Source organism: Pogona vitticeps, chromosome 4, assembly GCF_051106095.1.
Source record: "Pogona vitticeps strain Pit_001003342236 chromosome 4, PviZW2.1, whole genome shotgun sequence".
Taxonomy (NCBI): Eukaryota; Metazoa; Chordata; class Lepidosauria; order Squamata; family Agamidae; genus Pogona; species Pogona vitticeps.
This window is the reverse complement of record NC_135786.1, coordinates 89871930-89893011: the sequence shown is the minus strand read 5'-3', so window position 1 is coordinate 89893011 and position 21082 is coordinate 89871930. Positions and strand designations below refer to the sequence as shown.

Sequence of the window (21082 nt, the reverse complement as noted above, 5' to 3'; positions counted from 1 at the left end):
CCTGAAATATTACAAATAAAAGTAGATAATAAGGTTGTCTGTAATAAATCATAGCCTACCATATTTTTCTGTGTATAAAACAACACTTTTTCCTTAAATAATTATACAAAAAATTGAGGGTCGTTTTATACACAGAAGGCAGCCGCTTTCCCTGCCTTTTGCAAAGCCACAGGGATTTTCAAGGCTGCGTTACCCACTTCCTAAGAACTCAGCCGTGAAAGGGTGGCACAATTGCACACTTTTGATCCTGAAGCAGCCATGAAAAGCCTTCAGGATCAAAACAGTGTGATCATTCAGCCCTTTCATAGCTGCTTTATCCACTTTCTAAGCCCCGTGGGGATCAAATTTTCTAATTTGGGGGTTAGAATAGGGGGGTTGTCTTATACATTGGGTCATCTTATAAACTGAAAAATATGGTAAATGATGTGAGTGGAGTGCTCTTCACAGAATGCTTCTGCTGAAAAAGGAAATTTAGCTGAATACACTCCCTCCCATTAATTATGGAGGACCGGGGAATCCTGTGGAACAGTTTATTAGATGGAAATGAAAACTGGATCACCTTCTTTCCGCACTGGAAGCAGCTGCTGGATTTTTTACTCTTCTACAGAACAGTTACAGAAGGAAACTCTGCATCTAAGCCTACTTCTTTTGTAAATATCTTAATGCTGTAAATGTTAAATACAATTTTAAAAAACATTATCTAAGAGAAGCCATCAGATGAACCTTTGCTAGCTATTAAGGACCAATGAGGATTGCCAGGAAACTCAGATGTCAGGCTTGGAAGGAGGGAAAAGGAAAGAATAAGGAAGAAAATGAAAATGTAAAACTGGGGGGAAAGGCAGGAAAACATGAGGGGGAGAAAAGGAGAAGGAAACAAATTAAAGGAGACAGGTATATAAGGGAGCGACAGGGTAGGTGGGTAGAAGAGCCTGGATGGTCAGAGACCTAAAAAGAAAGCTGAATGATTATTACCTGAAGGATGGGAGTGGATAGAATTAGAGAACCTGTGGAAAAACTGATGGTCCCAGGAGAGGAAGTGGAGAAGAAACAATCGGCCAGACCCCAAAATAGTGTAAGCTATCTTATTGGGGAGAGTGAGAGAGCTGAGAAAGACAGTGAGAGAACAAGAACAAATGAAGGAAGGTGGAAGAAAAGAAGAAGCCGGGGGAACATGGCGTCCCCCTCCTCAGTCTGAAAGAACTCAGAAGGAACACCAGACAACCAAAAGGTGAAGAGAGAAGAGGAATGGTAGGCAAAAGAGGCAGAGTCACTGCTGCAGAATCCATGCAAGAATCGTCGTTGAAAAGGGAAAACCATGGTTAGAAGCTAAGAGAGAGGAACTGTTAAGGGGAAGTTAACAGAACCATTTCCTCGTTGGAGGAGGAAAAGAAGTTGATACACAAGTCCATTATAAATATATCTGTTGGACAGACGTTAATAAATGTTGGAAGTTTGAGGCAAGAGTCTGAAGTGGTCATGTACGGGGAGAAAAAGGGGGGAGGCTACACAAGAGACTTCTCACAAGTAGACAAATAGAACTATTTGTGACTTAATATACCAATCACAAGGTATATTAATGAGCTGTCTTTGTTCTTCACAAGGATACTGCCCATGAGTTTGCTTCATTCTGATATTTACTTCTTTAATTATTCTTCCATTCCAGCAAAAAAAAAAAAAAACCTCTTTTCTTCCTTTTGATTAACAGGTCTTAATATAGAGAGCACATTTACAAACTTCCACAAACATAGTGCTACTCTCAATAGAGATAAATGCTTTTTTTAACAGAATGAAACTTGATATTTCTACTATTACAATTAAACCTTCTGTTTGGAAATGTAGTGTATTCTGAATGAGAATCTGGTAGTTAAGCTATTGATGAACTTTAAGGATTCTTTCCAGTTCCACTCACGTATTTCATTATATTATATCTTCAACTGAAAAGTGTTGTAAAATCGTTTCCAAATCAGCTGAGGCAGGACAGTAAGTGGGTGAGACTATAGAACTACTGTACCTAACTGTAGGACTATCACTTTCTATACTCCAGAACTAAGTAACACAAACAGCTTCATGATATGGTAAGTATATTCTTTTACTACTTACTATATTAGGACGATAATTATGTCCAAAGCCAGAAATAACATAACCACCTCAGTTCTGTCTCATTTGAGACTTCAGAACTCTACTTCATAAAGTAGCTTTAGCGCATTTTCAGCCACTGCCAAATTCCCCTCAACTAGGGGTACTAGCCTGCACCTCTAATGTCTCCTTCTGACCTTTATACTCTATCTTTTTAGCTGGCTCCAAGTAATTCAGATTAATTTACAAAATCTGATTCCCATATTGCATGACAGCATGTTACTAAGCTTTTCAATTAGCATAAAGCACCCTTAGCTAATTATTTAACACTAATCTTAATTATTAAACTGTATTGAGCTGCTTGTATGCTGTGCCCAACAGAAGATCACGGGACTTATACTCTAACCTTCTTCAGCAAATTCTCATTAAGGCCTTTATTAAAAGCATGCTGTCATTATCTTAGGAGATTCAAGTTGAATGGAATACAATAACTTGATTTTATTTTAAAACAGAACAGAAGTCATGGGTTCCAAGAGAAGTCACCTGCTTTGAACCTTGCACTCAGGTGCCAAATTCACAGGCCAAAAACTGGTTGTCTAGCACAGTAAATCACACTAGAATAAACCCACTGAATCAAAACAGATTTGATAAGTCAACTCCTCCATGAGTTCCCCTGATTCAAAAGGGCCTATTGTAACAGCTACTTATTATGCTAGCAACTATTACAGTATACCCTTTTGAATCAATTGAACCTACAGAGTAGTTGACTCATCAAATCCTCATGGATTCAAAGGGCCTAGACTAGTGTGACTTACTATGCTAAACAGGATTTTGGCCATTAAATCAACACCAAGCACAATGAAAAAACCTTAAAACTGCGAATAAAAGCAGATTATTAACAAGATGATTCACATTTTTCAGATGCCCTTAAAAACAAATGAAAACAAATACGTATACATTCCCACTTTCTAAATTACCATAGATCTAAGAAGCTGAAAATCTGCATTATGAAATCAATCTTGATCAACTTTTCCCATTTTACTTTTTTCCTTTTCTTTTCCCTTTCAATTTAGTATTTTCCACATCCTTTTTCTCTAGCTCACTATTTCATCCTCCTTTTCACTTCTATTATCGTTAATCATTTGAGCTATTTTTGTGTGTGTTACTGGGCGCACATGTATCTTTGGGTTATTGTCTATCTATCTATAATACAAACAAGCAGAGATAAATGTACCACACATTTAAAAATATACGAAAAAGAATAGAGTGCATCATTTTTCCTCCAATGCATCTCTCTATATATTTGCACCAGTGATCCGCAGATCTATAAATATCTATTTGGAAGTCTATGTATGATTAAAATTAAATACAAGGCATAAAACATCAATAAAAATACAATTTTAACTAATAAATGGCCTGATATCCAATTAAAACCCTACTAATGCTATTCTAACTATTGTTCTCAGAAATTTTCATTTCTCACTTATGGCATGCATCTTCTCTGATGAACTGAACAGTTTAACGCCTTATATGAGACAGATGGTTTTGTGTGTGTGTGTGTGAGACAGAGAGAGAGAGAAATCTAATTTCTAAAGACTAATCCAAAGGCATGGGCAATGCTATAATGGAAATAAGCTTATTTCATGTTCTTGAATTTCAGTCTTCACAAGAAAACTTGCTGAACCGAATGGCCAATTCAACACTGGCACTTTTGAACAAACCATCTCATGACTGAGACTTGAATGCCAATCAGTAGTCTAATCCTCCTCTTGAAAAGCTGCTGAAATAGTTTCTTATAATATTAAGACAAACCTGGAACTAAAAACTCTTAAAACACCACTACACGGTCTGTCAACTAGCATGACTTATGTATATTACACATGAAAGCCTACTATTGGCATCATATTCTAGCAAACACTACATTATTTTAGTTTGGGTACCCATTAAAAGAGGTGGGCGCCTAACACTACAATACATAGTACAGTACTATCAAACTGGGAATGGATACATCTATCACATTATAAGATTGTTTTTGAAACAGTAATATAGTTGAAATACTAAAAAAAGATAAACCAATTTTTAGGGTTCCTCCCCCAATCTTCTAGGCATACTCTCTTTTAAATGTTGCATCATCTCTTTCTAATCATTATAACAGTATCAACACTATTTTTATAATAATGTACATTGATGGCAGGGGGAAAATCCAAGGCCAGGTGGGGACAACCATCCCAGGATATTTTAATTTTTGATGCAATACATGCCCATTCCAAATTCAGAGCATAGTCATGACAATTTGCTATTGAGGAATGCTGCATACATTCCCTTCATCCTTTTTTCCTGAAGCATTTTGTTTTGCTTTGTTTAAAAAAAAAAACAGGAAAAATTGAAAAGAGATGAATCATGAACTATTTTCTTTCAGAATCATAAATACAATGCTTCACAGCAAGATTTCATGACATACAGTACTGTAAATCACAACTTTATTCCTGACTCATCTAATACTTTGTTGCAACTCTCCTCCCTATAGTTTTGTTGTTGCTATGTGTCATCAAGTCAGAACGGATTTAAAGCAATTCTAACAGAGCTTTCAAGGCAAGTGAGATGTTTAAGGAATGGTTTTACCAGTTCCACTCCCTCAGTCAGTTTCCATGGCTGAGTGGAGGTTCAAACCTTAATCTCCAAAGTCTCAGTACATCACTCTACCCACTGTACCACTGGGTAACTATAGTTTTGTTCTACTAGCAAGCAAACCACTGAATTGTTTTGACTTTCCCTTTTCTTAGCAAGCATCAAGCACACAGAAGTATTTCCACACTGCAAGTTCTTCTAAAAAAGAATGTGATTTGCAAACACTATCATATGAAACAAGTCCATCCAAATGCCACTAGAATGACAAACATATTCTTGTGTGTAAGAAGTGTCCTGCACAAACAAAAAATACTACATGGGTCTTACTGAAGGGACCATAATGATAATGTAAAAACAAGTAGTTTTTCCAAACATTTTTGTTCCTGAAGTCATCTTTCTGCTGTTTCTATATCATCATTGTCAATTTCCCCCCATCTTAAAGTAAGCAGTGCCCACAACTCCATATAAAAATATTCTGAGTCAGTAGATTCATTTATACACAAGATAGCTGATTATCAGAAAAAAAAAAACATTGTGCAAGCTCTTGGTAACTAATCTATTCTTAGAGAATACTGTGTTCAATGACAGTGAAAGCTGCTGAGATCAGGATAATCAACAGAATAGCATCCCCTAACCTTAGAAGTTACTGAATCAACAGGGCTTGAAAATTTTTAGAATGTTTCACCAGTCAGTCAAAAATTTCACAAGTCAGCATGACCGGACTATAGCCTTGCAATTTATTGTGACTGGGAATCACCAATTTATACCCTCAGACTTGAGTTGCTTTATTACCTGCGTGCCTGTGGGGTCATGAAATTTGTATTTTAAAATGCCTTTCTTCTGAATGTCTCCAGCAAAAATAAAACTGAAAGCAAAAGTGCCCGGCCTCTTAAGGAGCCACGGTTCCCTCCCACCCCAGGATGTGTCCTCGTTTGGTTGAAACTGGGAGCAAGAAACCTCCATATTCTCCAGCATGGGACTACTCTACATTCTCCTGCAGAGCTATATATATGTGCCACTTGACCTCTCCTCTCGTGAGAAGAGGGCAGTTTTCCTTTTGCAATGGGAGGGGGGAGGACTGCAGGATTAGAGAGAGACAGGCGGAGGGGAAGGAGGCAGGCAGGCAGGGAGCTGTGACTCATCAAGCAGCATTTTTCACTCGTCACAGATTAGTGGATGAGTGCATTTTTTCAAGCCCTGTGAATCAATCAAGGCTATTTTAATGCTATGTCCAGGCCTAAAGCCAGACCAAAAGTAGTCTAGATATTACTAAAAACAGGTTACAGAATAGATTCATGCTGGAGAAAAACTGCTAAGAACAAGTGAAATACTTGATGCATTAGTGGTGATTCAATAATGAAAAAGCATGCCATGAATTCTTCACTTGAGTAATTCACATCACTGACCTCTTTCCCTGTTTACAGTCATGTGGAGAATGTTTATTTCTACAATAAACAAACAGATCACAACAAAACAGGCAAACTCACTTTCTATGCCCACCTTTAATGCACAACAAGCACATTTCCCAGTTGTTACAAGAGGCAACTAATCCACGTTACTACCAAACAGATTGCCAGCAGTGTTTAGCCCTTCTGAGAAATGTGGGGCAAAAGTTATCTTTTCCATGTCCTTCTTTGACATTTAAAACCCAAATCTGTACAGTGGACCCTCGACTTACAGACGGCTCGACTTACAGACTTTTCGAGTTACAGACTTCTCTGGCTGCAAAATTTAGATTCGACTTGCAGCCGGAGAATCGACTTACAGACCAGAAAAAACCCAAAATGGAACAAAAATAGAATAAAAACTGCTGGTTATGGGATTAATCGGTTTTCAATGCATTGTAGGTCAATGGAGATTCGACCTACAGACTTTTCGACTTGCAGCCACCATTCCAATACGGATTAATTCCTTAAGTAGAGGGTCCACTGTATATCTTTACCTTGAGGCATGCCCACTGCATTCAAGAGTGCATTCTAAGTTAAGCAACCAGTGCATGGGAAGGCTGCTCCCTGCGAGAGACATTCCACTCTTTGGAATTGGGAACAGCATTTGGCAAAGATTCTGCCACTCCATTATAGAAGAATCACTGTTGTTGGTTCTCCTAAGCTAGCCAGCTTCCCAGCACCACCAGATGATCCTACTCATCCAGAAGAGCAGGGGTACAGTCAGTCAATAGTGCTAGGATCACACATATTTTTACATTTGCACTCCTGCAAAGATCCCTTTATCAGCTCATATATTGATTTTGAGGCTGGTGTAATGAAGGCCACAGACAGCCAGATTCAGAAACTGCTTAAAGAAGCCACTTGTGCAACATGAAATTTGTCAAAATAGCCGTGGTAAATCTGTATAGCAAATAAACAATTAACGCAAAAGAAAGCTAGCATGTAGTATATGAGCTCCTCAACTACAGCAATGCCTTTGAGACTGGTGTATTCTTCCATACAAGCCTACGTAGGCTTTGAGAAGTGATAGAACTACTTCTTAATGGTTCCATCATCTTCAGAGGCCCATTAGGTAGGGACACAAAAGAGGGCCTCCTCTGTGGTTGCTCCTATGCTCTGGAACTTTTTGCCAAGAGACAGCAGCTTTATTCCCAATCTTTTCCTCAACCATCTGAGGTCAGAGCTTGTCACTCACAACCTACCCACCTCTATCACTGGAAAGCTTGTGGAATGCCTGCATGTTCTGGTTCTCCCTCTTGTGTTCTTGGGAGAAAAAGTAGGAAATAGTCCCTCAAGCAACTACAGGGTCCCATGTGGTTTCTTCCTAGGCAGATGGCTAGAAAAAAAATCTTTTTTCAGCTAAGATGAGATGAATAAAACCTGAAGCAGAAAAGACTGTGTTTGGGTGCCTGCCTCTTGGAGGGTTGCAATGGACTGGTGGCTGCAGAGAGTGGCAGAGGACCCTGGTTCCAATCTACTACCTGAGGTGCCAACTGACTCATGGAAAGACCAAATACAGTTGGTAATAAAAGCTGCTGAACAGTCATCTGCCCTATAAAAAGGATGCATCTCTGCAAAATGGAAATGTGATAAAACTGAGGTTTCAGTCTACACAAGATTACATTTATTCTTTGCTAAGGCTCCATGCCCTGAATTAATATGTGCAAATAACCACAATTAATCACATAACCCCTCCCTAACATTGGCAAACCAGTGACTAAAGAGAATAAGAACCATATTGCCTCACAGTAATTGAGAAGAAATAGCTATTCCTAAACCACTTATCTTCCAGATCAGTAAATAGGAAATTACATTTCCTTTCTGTTCGGTCAAAGGGCTACACCTGTAGGACTGCTCTCCTTTCTAAATCACTACAGCATGAATGTAAAGAAGTTTAAACTCAAGTCCAATCTAGGTATTCCCTTTGTCCTGTTCCACAGGAGGAAAGCCTACTCCTGTAGTATGTGACATAACAAAAAAGGTGCATTGGAAAGAGGATGGACTTCTTGACAATGTTGTTCAAACCACAGATGTACACACCTTACAAGTGGTAGCAACTTATACAAGAAGACAGGAATTGATGCAACATAACAAGGTTGCATCATTGGGTCATCTAAAATTTTCCTGTTTTGTAATATCAGAGCTAAGCATATTTTCTATGATGTTTGGCTACAATTTCATAGTCTATCATATCTGAAAAGGCACATTGCTTAAACAATATAATTATGCACATCCATATCACAAGCAATTCCAAGCTTTACTTTTTTACAAATAGGAGTGTAAACAGAAAATAGAAGTGAAGGTAGTTATTTTCATAAGCATTTTCAGGTACAAGTCTGATTCTTTAAAGTCAAGCCAAATATATTTGTATTATCCCTTGAGAGAATTTACTACTGAAATTCTTCGACTTTAACTGCTGGCAATGGTTTTAAGTAAGCTCATTTTAAAAATTAGTAAAGCCACATACCTGTAACATCTTCTGTTTCCGTTACAACAATATGAGCATTTAATTCCTGTAGTTTATGATGCAATTCTTCTAATTTCTTGTTTGATTTTTTCAAAATATTGTCTACATAAGCTAAGTTTTTTTTATCTGTAGTGACTTTCCTGAGGTTTTCTGCTCCTTCCTTGATTTTAAGTTCCTTCCTTATTTCTCGTTTAATTTGGTCCTTTACTTCATCCAATTTCTGTTGTACCATTGTGTCTGTACAATCAAATTTTTGTCCAATGGTTGCGTTGTCAGAGACAATAATATTCCGTGCATCCCCCTATGGAGAAAATGAAAACACGTTAACAATTAATTGACGAATCTTCTGGTAATAGTAAAAAAAGTACTGTACCACATTCAGAGAGACTTTGTGTATTTATCTGTAGACATCCTGAAACAGGATCGAAGGCAAACAGCTTGATATGTTGACTGACAAAACTTACAAGCAAAATGTTTAGGACAGCAAGGTCTTCCTCTGCCTAATTTTAAACAGGGGAGGATTCCACTAGATTTACCACACATGAATTATATACTGATTTTTTGGGGAATGAAACATCTTTACCAAAAAACAAGTCACACCGAGTCCAATATGACTTACTCCCAGATAAGTGTTTTTATGATTTCATCTTCAGTTCCCATTTGTAGGTTGTATGTGTTGTAATGTAAAGTGATTATAATAATCTTTGAATTGTAGAGCTGGAAGGGACCCTACAGATCATCAAGTCTAGCCCTTCTCAAGGAGGCACAGTGGGGAACTGAACTCCCAACTTCTGGTTCTGCAGTCAGAGTTAAGCCACTGAGCTATCCAGCAGCTCTAAACAACTCTGCTGAAATCCAAGTACTGTAAGTGACATGTTTCTGCACATTTCTTAATTTAAAGTAGTTCTGCACTGCCTTTTTGAGCAACATCAACATACAGCAAGATAGGAAAGCATCACTGTCACAGACTGAAACCTTCAATACACAATCACATACAAAGTGTGCAGCAATTGGACTAGCAATTCCTGTCAAAATACCTATTAAAAACAATTAAACATAAAATACTTTTTAAACCAGTGTATTTATTATACTGTACCAGTGTAATATCTATCAACTACATCAGTGTAGCGAAGGTACAGTAATTCATTTTTCATTGTAGTAGTCTGAGATATCATCTAAAAGCAAAACTAGGCAAAATCTGGACTCCTGGAATATTTTTCATTTATAGTAAGGTGCCAGGTTTGCTCTAGTCATATTTGTTGATCAATAATGAGACAAGTATTTTCAGAAGCACATGCTTGACACCACTCTGCTGGTTCTAGGAGCCTCATGGCGCAGTGGTTAAATCGCTGTACTGCAGCTAAAACTGTGCTCACGACCTGGGGTTCAAATCCCAGGTAGCCGGCTCAAGGTTGACTCAGCCTTCTATCCTTCTGAGGTCGGTAAAATGAGTACCCAGCTTGCTGGGGGGGCAATGTGTAGCCTGCATAATTAAATTGTAAACCGCCCAGAGAGTGCTTGAAGCGCTATGGGGTGGTATATAAGCAGCACGCTTTGCTTTATGGCAAATACTGGTTGAAATCCAGTAGTAAGATGCAACTAGACTAGGTCCACTGAATGTTAAACTTACATACGTGTTGACTCACCAAACCATCATCAATTCATTGGGCCTACTCCAGTTGCAACTTACTACTCGATTCAGCAAAAATCTATTTTAGTCCCAACTAAGGCAGAACCACAAAATCAATGAGACTTACATAAATGCTGCTTAACCCAGTTTCCACTGGGCCTTCTCTACTCAAAACTAGCAATTGGATATAGGCCGGAGCTACTATCCTAAATAACTGTCAAGTTCAGAATGGACTATAGGTACTCCCTTTATATACTGAGAGGGAAGTAAAGTTAAACAATGGCAACCTGTTAGGGAGTTAGCATTCTGTAACCCTTAAAAATTCTATATACCTCCTGTACAAAACAGGAAAATATATCTCCAAATTCATGTTCCTCTTGTTATTTTTTTCTGAACCACATAAACAAGTCACCTTCCAACTGAATCTATTATCTAATATGCAGTGTAAAATGAATGTGGTCACAGGCATCAAGTTCTGTTGTGCTTCAACTGCAGGAGAAAGATTGCTGTGGAGTTGAAAGCATTAGGATTCCAAAACTGCAGCAGTAAACTGAAGCAATCTCCATTTAAAATGAGAATCTCAAATTTCTACCTGCTAGCAAGATTACATAAACCCTGCAGTCCTAAATTGATCCTAGAGACTGCATTGGAGTGACTGCTTAGATATCTATTCTATCTGCCTTGTTCATCTAATCTATTCATCACAGGGAATAAGCCAGCAAAGAAACTGTGTTTTATGACATCTACTGTGAAAAATGGGAACCATGAAATTTTTAAGTTCACACAAATATTGTAAATTAAGTTAGCTATCCAAATACACCAATATTTTCAGATTTCTGACTGTGTAAGAAATTTCTGGCTACACAAACTAGACCTTTGGGGGGCAGGGGCTATGCATGACTAGCTCAACATATTCAGCACAACTTTAGGCTCGTGGTTTTTTAAAGAAAAGCCCTTCATTCTTACTTTTAAATTGAAAAATACTTTCAAAAGTCAATGCTAAAATAACAGATGAGCTCAGGGTTTTCTACTGAAAAACAGGTCACAATTCCTTGGAGGCACAAGCAATGAAGTATGACTGGTGGCCACACCGCTTCTGGGCAACTCTAATTGCTTCTTATACTTCTTATTTGGGCAGTACTTCAAGGAGACACTGGTTCCATTTGACCAATTGAATTTACAATTGCCTGAATAGCAGTGGTTGAAATGTTGCTGTTTAATGTAGTAAGTTACATTAAAATAGGTCCATGGAATCAGTGGGGATCTGGTGAGCCAATTCTACTGTGCATTCCTCCGATTCAACATACCTACTCTAGTTGTGGTAACATTAAACAACAGGATTTCAGCTATTAACATATGGAGATCACTAATACTCCAAAGGCCCAAATATTTTACTTACTTTCATAATTTAATTGTCTGCTCTCAAGTTGATTCTGGCTTTTCCAGAGCCTCGTGGCGCAGTGGTTAAATCACTGTACTGCAGCTAAAACTGTGCTCACGACCTGGGGTTCAAATCCCAGGTAGCCGGCTCAAGGTTGACTCAGCCTTCCATCCTTCCGAGGTCGGTAAAATGAGTACCCAGCTTGCTGGGGGGGCAATGTGTAGCCTTTATAATTAAAATTGTAAACCGCCCGGAGAGTGCTTGTAGCGCTATGGGGCGGTATATAAGTCCAATAAATAAATAAATAAATAAATAAATTCTAGGTAGAGAATACTCAGAAGGTCATTTACCGTTCCCTTCTTCTGGGAGCATCCTGGGACAGTGTGGCTTGTCCAAAGAGACACAAGGAGGCACAGTGGGGAATCAATCCCCAACCACTGGCTCCTCAGCTAGAAACCTAAACCACTGAGCAGGGTGGATTAAAATCAAATATTTTTGAAAAAAATCAAATTGATTTAGATCACATTTACGATTTAAATCAAAAACTGATTTGTAAAATTTAAATTGTGACTTAAATTAATTTTATTTAAATCCATCCTGCCCCTATGCTACCCCATTATTTATTTATTTATTTAATACCCCACCCATCTAGACTGAAGTCTACTCTGGGTGGCTAGCAACAGTACAAATAATAACAATATACCAGAGGTTAATATACATTAACTAGAGTTCCCAGGATGAAGTACATCAGAAAGTTAAAATACAGTACAAAGGACAAAATCCAAAAATGCACTTTGGTACACACTAGCAGTACTGTACTACAATTTTCCCCCTCTTGCTGCATCCCCTTTTGGTGTCTGGAATGTGCAATACTTTCCTAATTGATATGTCTTTTTTAAAACTGGTTTTAATTCAGCTATTGGTGTAATGCACCAATTAACGTTTGATATTATAATATTTTATTGTATTTTTAGTGTATCTGATTAATTATGTTGTGAGCTGCCTTGAGTCCCAGCCTAGGCAGAAAGGCAGAATCCAAGTTAAATAGCTCTTCAAAGGCTTTGCCTATACAGTGGTGCCTCGCATAACGTTTTTAATTGGTTCAAAAAAAAAAACGTATGCGAAAAAAACTTTATGTGAAACACCATTTCCCATAGGAATGCATTGGAAACCGGTTAATCCGTTCCAATAGGCACGGATTGGCGTCCTTAAGCAAAAAAAACCCATAGGAAACATTGTTAAACGATACAATGTTTCCTCCATTGGAATGTATTGAAGCCGACTCAATACATTTCAATGGCTTTGCAAAGTCAATTTTTGCAAATTTAAGTGTGTCATAAAAGGGTCAAAAATGGTTTTAAATGCTTGGATTAGCTTCTGCACCCTCTAAAACGGATGCAAAAGTTAATTTGGCTTTGATCTGACTTTTCGTTAATTTATGCTGAATTTTCCCCCCAACTTTTGACAGCTGTCAAAATCTGACAGCTCCATTGTTTCCTATGGGGGAGAAATAAATTCACAAAAAATTAACGAAAAGTCAGATCAACGCCAAATTAAGTATGCACACATTTTAGAAGGTGCACTAACGATTCCAAGCATTTAAAACCGTTTTTCAACATGTTAAGACACTTTTGTAATTGAAAAAATGAACATCGTTAAGTGAAGCAGGGGACCTAAAACCAAAGCGAAGCATGGTCCCAAAATCGCTATGTGAAAATCGCCCATAGGGAAAAACGTTATACGAAGCACAATCTGACTCTGAAAAAATAAACGTTAAGCAAAAAAAACGTTAAACGAAGCAAACGTTATGCGAGGCACCACTGTACAGTGGTGACTTGACTTACAAAATTAGAAGGCAGAGGGCAGCAGGGACAGAAGGCAGTGGGGACGGCTTTGGAAGCCTGGGAAGCTTGGCTTTCAAAGCCGTCCCGGCTGCCCTTTGCCTCCCATCCCCGCTGCCCTCTGCCTCCTGTCCCCACTGCCTCCACCACTGCAGGAGGCAGCGGGGACCGCTTTGAATTTCCTGCCCTTTCCCCCTTCCTTTTGTAGGTCGAAGCTTCGGCCACAAGTCGAACCAAAATTTTGAAACTGGAGCTTTTGTACCTCAATATTTTTTGTAAGCAGGGACGTTTGTAAGTCGAGGCCCCACTGTATACCCTGCAGCAGGTCATTAGGAAGCAGGACAGCTGCAAAAGTAGGGTGATCTATAATTCTGGAAAAAAAGTATGATTTAATGGAGAACTCCATCTAATCTTCAGCAATTGATAAAAATACATATACAGTGGTGCCTCGACTTACGAACATTCCAACTTACAACCATTTCGAGTTGCGACCAGCTCCGGCTGCAAAATTTTGCTTCGACTTGCGGCCTGAGCTTCAAGTTGTGACAGGGAAAAAAGGCGGGGAACTCTAATTTGCTAATCATTGGTAGGTGAAGAGGCTGCTTCCTTGTAGCTCTTTTGCCCTAAGTAAGTGCGATCAGAGGAGACTTCGGACTGCTTGGAGCTGCTTTCTGCTCCTGAGTAAGTATATTTACTTTGTTTTGCATGATGGGTTTGGGTTTGTGGGGGTCATGTTTCTGTGCTGTGATGTTTCTTATGTTTTGGTGTTTTTTCCCTCAGCCCCATAGCATTTGGGCTGGCTGTATGTGTGTGTGGGGGGTTGTCTTTCGCCCCCCCAACTTCATGGTGTTCTGTGGGGGGGTTCTTCCCCTGCCCCCTGCCCCATGGCGTTCTGCTGGTACTGGCTCTGTATGTGGCATTTTTGTCTTTTCCCCCCCAGCCCCATGGCGTTCCACTGGGGCTGGCTGTGGGGGGGGGGAGGGTTGTCTTTCTCCCAAGGCTCATGGCGTTCTGCTGGGGCTGGCTCTGTGTGTAGAGTTTTTGTCTCTTTTTCTCAGCCCCATGGTGTTCCGCTGGGGCTGGCTCTGTGTGTGTGGGGGAAGGTTGTCTTCCCCTCTCAGCCCGATGGCATTTCACTGGGGCTGGCTGTGTGTGGGTATTTTTTTTGTCTTTTCCCCCCAGCCCCATAGTGTTCCGCTGGGGCTGGCTCTGTGTGTGAGTTTTTTTGAGTGTTTTCCCCCAGCCCCATAGTGTTCCGCTGAGGCTGGCTGGTGTGTGTGTGTGTGTGTGTGCGCGTGCGCGTGCGTGTGTGTGTGTGTGTGTGTGTGTTTCGGCCCCAGCGTGTTCCTATGGGGCTTGCAGTGTTTTGTTTTGTTCCTGGCCGGAATGGATTAATGGGGTTTCAATGTATTCCTACGGGAAATTGTGCTTAGACTTACGACCATTTTGAGTTACATCCATCTTCTGGAACGGATTATGGTCGTAAGTCGGGGCACCACTGTACAATATAAAATCAATCAGCAGACAATAAATGGAAGGCATAAAGCAGAAGTAAGCCATATAGATATTGTCAGATTGCAACTCCCATCAGCCCTAAATAACACAATCAAAAAAGGGGGGAGGGTAGCTGCAGTACATCTAGAGGGCCATATGTTGCCTAACCTGTCATTGAAGAATAGTTTTCAAAAGACTATTAGCAATGCATTAGCAGAAGTAGAAATGCTGTATCAAAAGCATCTTCCTCCTTAACGGAGAAGAAACTAATCAGTGGGTGGAGGGAATTAAGTACTGTAGAAGTTGAAAGCAGCAGATTCTGCTTGTTAAAAACTAGGTTTTCATGGCATCTAATATTTTTAAAGGTAAAGGTAATGGTTCCCCTTGACAATTTTTTGTCCAGTCATGTTTGACTCTAGGGGGCGGTGCTCATCCCCGTTTCCAAGCCATAGAGCCAGCGTTTTGTCCAAAGACAATCTTCCGTGGTCACATGGCCAGTGCGACTTAGACACGGAACGCTGTTACCTTCCCACCAAGGTGGGCCCTATTGATCTACTTGCATTTGCATGCTTTCGAACTGCTAGGTTGGCAGGAGCTGGGACAAGCGACAGGCGCTCACTCCGTTGCGTGGATTCGATCTTACGACTGCTGGTCTTCTGACCCTACAGCACAGGCTTCTGCGGTTTAGCCCACAACGCCACCACGTCCCCTATTTTTAAAGATATACTGAATTCTGAAATGTTTAGAAATTAGTGCTGTTCTTCTGTTTGCAAATATCTCTGAAATGCAAGTGTAGCGTTCTCTATTTATTAGGTCTATGGTTCATATTATATTATGTAATAGTTTATGTTCGTTATGTAATAATGGTTCGTGCATATTAATGTTGCTGAGAGGTGGAGCCGAAAGAGATGCTATAAGAGGCGGAGCCTGAGTCAGTCAGGGGGTCAGTAAGAAAAATGTAAAAGTCAGGCAGGAGAGAAAAGTCAGACAGAGTAATAGTGTGTGTAGTTTGGGAAATTCTGAGGTGTGATTAGCTACTGAAGATATTTATGAATCAATCTCTGTAATCAATAAACCGAAGTTTCATTTAAAAGAACTTGGAAGTGTGGACCTGAATCTTTCTGAGGTAATGGTGATTTAGGGATCACCTGGTGGCAGCAGTGTTAAAGAGGGGAGTGTTTGCCTTTGTGCGCTCTGAGGCTTGAAAGTCTAGCAAAAAGGGCACGAGGGTGGTCGCCACAGCAAGTTTTGTTTCTTGCAAAATACCCTTGTAATTTACAAATCCACAGTACAAAAACTTTGAACACTATCCTAGTACTAAGAAAATGAAAAAGAGGCTACTAGAGAAGATAATGTGATTCTCAATGTACTATAGCAGGTAGAGTGGTTAGAGTGACAGACTAGGACTCTGGAACAGCAGAGTTCAAATCCCCAGTCAGCCATGGAAACTCACTGGGGGAGTGGAACTGGAAAATTACTCCTTAAATATATCATTCACCCAAATCCTATTAGGGTCTCTATAAGTCACTTCTGATTGATGGTACTGTACATAACACAAACAGGGAGAGAAACAATCTAATACCTGTAATTTAGAAATCAACAGATTTTCCAAGATACTCGCTATCATCTTCTGCTAAGTTAGGGGAAGTTTACAAAAAGATTCTAGATACACTTTAAACCTAATGGAATCTATTCAGTTCTATACTGGATTATGTTTCACGACTAGCTGTGAGGATGTTACACCAAGAATTATCTCTGAACTGCTCTTGATCCTCTAAAACAAAATACAAACAAATTTAAGTTGATCACTATAATTTATGGCTCCCATAAACATACAGTATATGTATTGAAAAACTAGTTAATGATGCAAAAATCAGCAATCTGCTTTTTAAGAAGCTGAACTACTGTAGGAAAGAACACATTCACTTTACCCCGTGAAATGACAGGTCATTTGTACAGAGCAGCAGATAGGGAACCTCTGGTCTTTAGGATTGTTTGACCCTTCTCATCAGGCTCACTACCCCTCCTACCAGGTCACACCCTCTTGTTCATACCTCTCTATGATCAGATCACTTACTGCCCAGGTTGCCTGCATTGTTCACTCTACAGACCGCCCTTTTCAGAAAGGAAAATAGTGAAAATTTGGAGAAATAAAGAGAAGGAAAGATAAGAAATAAGCCAGGCCCCAGCACTGGTCATGAGACTTTGGAACTTTAATAAAAATGTATAATTTTGGAACTACCCACAAGAACCTGGTGCACAGCCTGAGGAAGATAAATTATAATTGGAAGCTTATTATTTTTAAATTATTTTTTTAAAATAAGTGGTCCAATAAAGGTATCGCCTATTCCTGCATTTTATTGTTTTGGGGACCACATGGCCTTTTCCTGATTTTTTTTCTGAAAGGTAACATGGGGGCAGTGGTGGTGGGGAAGGACAAAAATAAAGCAACACGGTTGCTTTGCTCATACCCCATTTCATCACCACCATTTTTAGCATGTGTTTTCCAGAGAGTGAGTTGCAGTAGAATAAAGTGTATTCTCAGGATGAAAAGAGTTTCCTATTCCAGGGATGAAGGCCACTAAAAATTCAGCAACAACTGTACGTATCTCCCAGCAATCAGTATTAAAAGTACATTTGTTTTCATTTGGAAGTCATTTTTTTTACCCAAACAATTAATATTTATCAAATAAAATATAGTTAAATCCAAAGACTTGACTCAAATGTGATGTTAAATCAAAGTCAGTCAGAATGAGAGCCCTGCTTGAATCTTGGACTTATGTGCCCTCAACTCCGCCCACATTATAGGCTAGAAGGAGACAAGAAACATGTTTAAGCCAACTATAATTTGTCAACATTTCAAAAAAGACAATAGTTGCATAAACTATTGTGTACTGAAAAAACCCAGGATCTGAAATCCTGGTTGTATCTTGGCTTGTTTTACATATCACAAGCAATTATCAACTTGATTCTAATGTTTGAGCATGTGTTTCTAAGTAGCACTAAAGCACTGTTTAGCTTTATATCTGAACCAGCTATTATTCCTGCATTCACAGCCAAGTGTAATGGAAAAGGGCACCATATGACAAATCAGAAAGTTATTAAAGCATTATCGACCACATAAAATTAAAACAGCCACCAACACATAAGGTAGAAAAGGGGTTTTCTAATTTATAGACTAATGCCAGTACCTAAGAGAATGAGTATACTAAGCCAAGTCAAAGCATTTTAAAGTAAAGTTGATGTGTGCCACAGACCTTTTTCTACATTGTACACCATACAAGGAAGTTTCCAGCTGAAACTGTAATACATAAGAGACTAAAGGAAATGTATATATGAGGTGCTATGTATAACAGCCGTATAGCAAGTTAAGCAAGTTTTCCACTAAAGCATGCATGACTCAGAGTGATATTTATGCCACCTCAGGTACCAGGAAAACCTGAAAATAGAGAATCCAAGTTTAAATGTTAGACCATTTGGAATCCAACTTCCACGAGCCCTGACCCACTCAGGCAATGGTCAGAACTCCTGAGACCAGCAGTTTTTGGAGGACATTTGGTGGAGGAAGGCTGCCTTAATAGAATTGTTCAAGATTCCAAGCATGTTACAATATTACCCTGTTTCCCTGAAAATAAGACCTAACCTGAAAATAAGCCCTAGTATGATTTTTCAGGATGCTCGTAATATAAGCCCTACCCCCAAAATAAGCCCTAGTTAAGTGAAACCCCACCTTCCATCATTGTGCAGCATCCAGAAGATGACATGACTATATTTGAATAAACATAGATTATTGTACATGAAAAAAATCCCCTGAATATAAGCTCTTATGTAGTTTTTTTGGAGCAAAGATTGTCTTATTTTCGGGGAAACATGGCAGTACACAGTACTAGCCTTACTTGTGTGAACCAAGTACAGTAATATATTCTGCATGCACAAAACAAAATAAATGGAAAATCCCTTCATCTGCAAGAATTACCAAAAAGGAATGAGGTTAATAAAAGCACTTCTTTTTATCTATTATCTTGTCTGCATTAAATTTGAATTTATCATTTTCTAAAATCATTATATCTGAATTGTTCTCCAAACTGGACAATTTATCCTCTAACATGGAATAATATGTTGAAAAACAATTGTTACTCAAATAAATTATTTTTAAAAACACTTCCTTTAACAGGCAAGTTTCCCGTAAAACTGGAACATATGTAACAGATGTGAGGTGAAGAAAGTGGTAAAGCTGGAACACTGCTGATGCCTGGATTAGAAAACTGAAAATATTCTCAAAGTGACCAATGGGGAGAAACCAGGATTCCAGCCCAGCCCAAATTCTGAGATAGCATTTCTAGCAACATAGGCTCCAAACTCATACACCCACATTCAAAACATAGCATGTTACAAAGAGCTTAATTATTCAAAGACATCCTTAAGCCTGGCCAAAAAATTAAAGTGAGAAACGTAAAATTATTCAATCTGTTCTTTGAATAACATAGGTAGTACTGTACAATACTTTGGTTTACAAAATTAATGTGTTCTATGGGACATTACGTAAAGTGAAAAATTTGTAAACCAAAACACGGATTGCCATAGGAACGGGGGCGGCGCTATAAATCTCCAGGCACAATGGATCCTGGGGAAACTTTCTTCATAAACCGAAATGAACAAACAAATAAAAAAATGTAAACGGAGGCATTATTTTCAATGGATTTCTGTTTGTAAACAGAAAATTATGTTAACCAAGGCATTTGTAAATCGAGGTACTACTGTATATTGAGAAGAACTGAAATTACAAGATAATCACATCAGGAAAAAGGCTGACAAAAGAAAGGCTATGCAATATTCCCTTTCAAGAAAACAGTGAGGTTTTGGTTTCTCCCATGATTCTAATTAGAGAAAAGATATTTATATTGGTCTCCCGGGGGAGACCAATACAAATATCACCACCACTGGTGGCCAGGCTGCTTGGGCCCTCCCTCTCTCCAGAACTTACAGTTTGCGGTGCAGTGCACAAGGCAATCATAGTTCTCCCTGCACCAATCACAGAAGTAGCCCAGCTGGGGCTTCCCCACTTCCTTGTGCTGCTAACCACTCAGCAGCTGAGTGCGGAGATTTGTCAACCCGCCTCCTCGCTAGATTGGTCAACAGCACAGGGAGACAGCGAAGTCCTGGCTGGGATACTTATGTGATTGGCACAGCGCAAACAACAGCAGCCGCATGTGCCACGCCACAAGTGGTTAGTGGACAGCCCAGTTCTGGGGGAAGAATCCAATCAGCCTGGCCACTTGTGTGACAATATTTGTATTCACCTCCACTCCTCTGTGTAGGGAGATGAATATTAATACCCCATCTCTAATTCTAATGCAGCCTTAGAAAAAATCCAGTTTTGAAAATTAAGAATTGTTTTAAAGTTGGATAAAGAGGATTAGTTTAATTATTAAGTGAGAATCCCAAACTGGAAAAGGAATACTGTGCCACTAATTGTCTTGAATATCCTTTTTTTTAAAAAAAGGAAGCAAGAGAGAGTACCATAAAACAATGCTCCAAACCAGGGTGGATTTTATTTAAATCACAATTTATATGGGGAAAAATCAGATTTTGATTATTTAAGTAAAAAATTTTAATTTTAAAATTTCAATCATGATTCATACTGTGATTTAAATAAATTAGATTTTTTTTAAAAAATCATTGATGTTTATCCTCCCTACTTCAAATCAGGGGTGGGAAACTACTAATTTCCATGTGTTAGCACCCAGTATTTAGATCAGTTGGAATGTTTCTAGGCTCACCTCAGAAATAAATTGGACAAAGTGCTTACATTTTAAGTGATCTCTCTCTGGTCACTGTGGTCAAAAGGTACAGATTTAGTAGACATACAAACTTGCTAGACAAGGATCTGTGTATTCTGCTATTTTCCCCAAGAGGAAAAAGTGCAATAGGTGTCCCACTTTGTTCTACTAAGCCAGGAAACAAGCAAGTCTTGAGAAACTACTGTACCAATGAACTTCAAGGTACATTATTCCATTGCCATGTCACAGAACAGAAGATGCAATTCATTATCTCTACAAACTCAGGTTTGTGAGTAGCTGAAAGCCAAACTACTGTACCTCAAGGCAGGCTGGAAAG

The 21082-nt window shown here is 39.1% G+C and overlaps 1 protein-coding gene across 2 annotated transcripts in view; it reads right to left on the bottom strand.

The window, feature by feature from the left end:
- PKN2 (protein kinase N2) overlaps positions 1-21082 on the bottom strand; it is a 72816-nt gene that overhangs the window by 30758 nt on the left and 20976 nt on the right. For both annotated transcript variants that reach the window (XM_020794567.3, XM_020794569.3), the window contains exon 2: positions 8620-8920. In XM_020794567.3, the coding sequence (XP_020650226.3) occupies positions 8620-8920 (301 nt within the window). The remainder of the gene's footprint in view (positions 1-8619; positions 8921-21082) is intronic.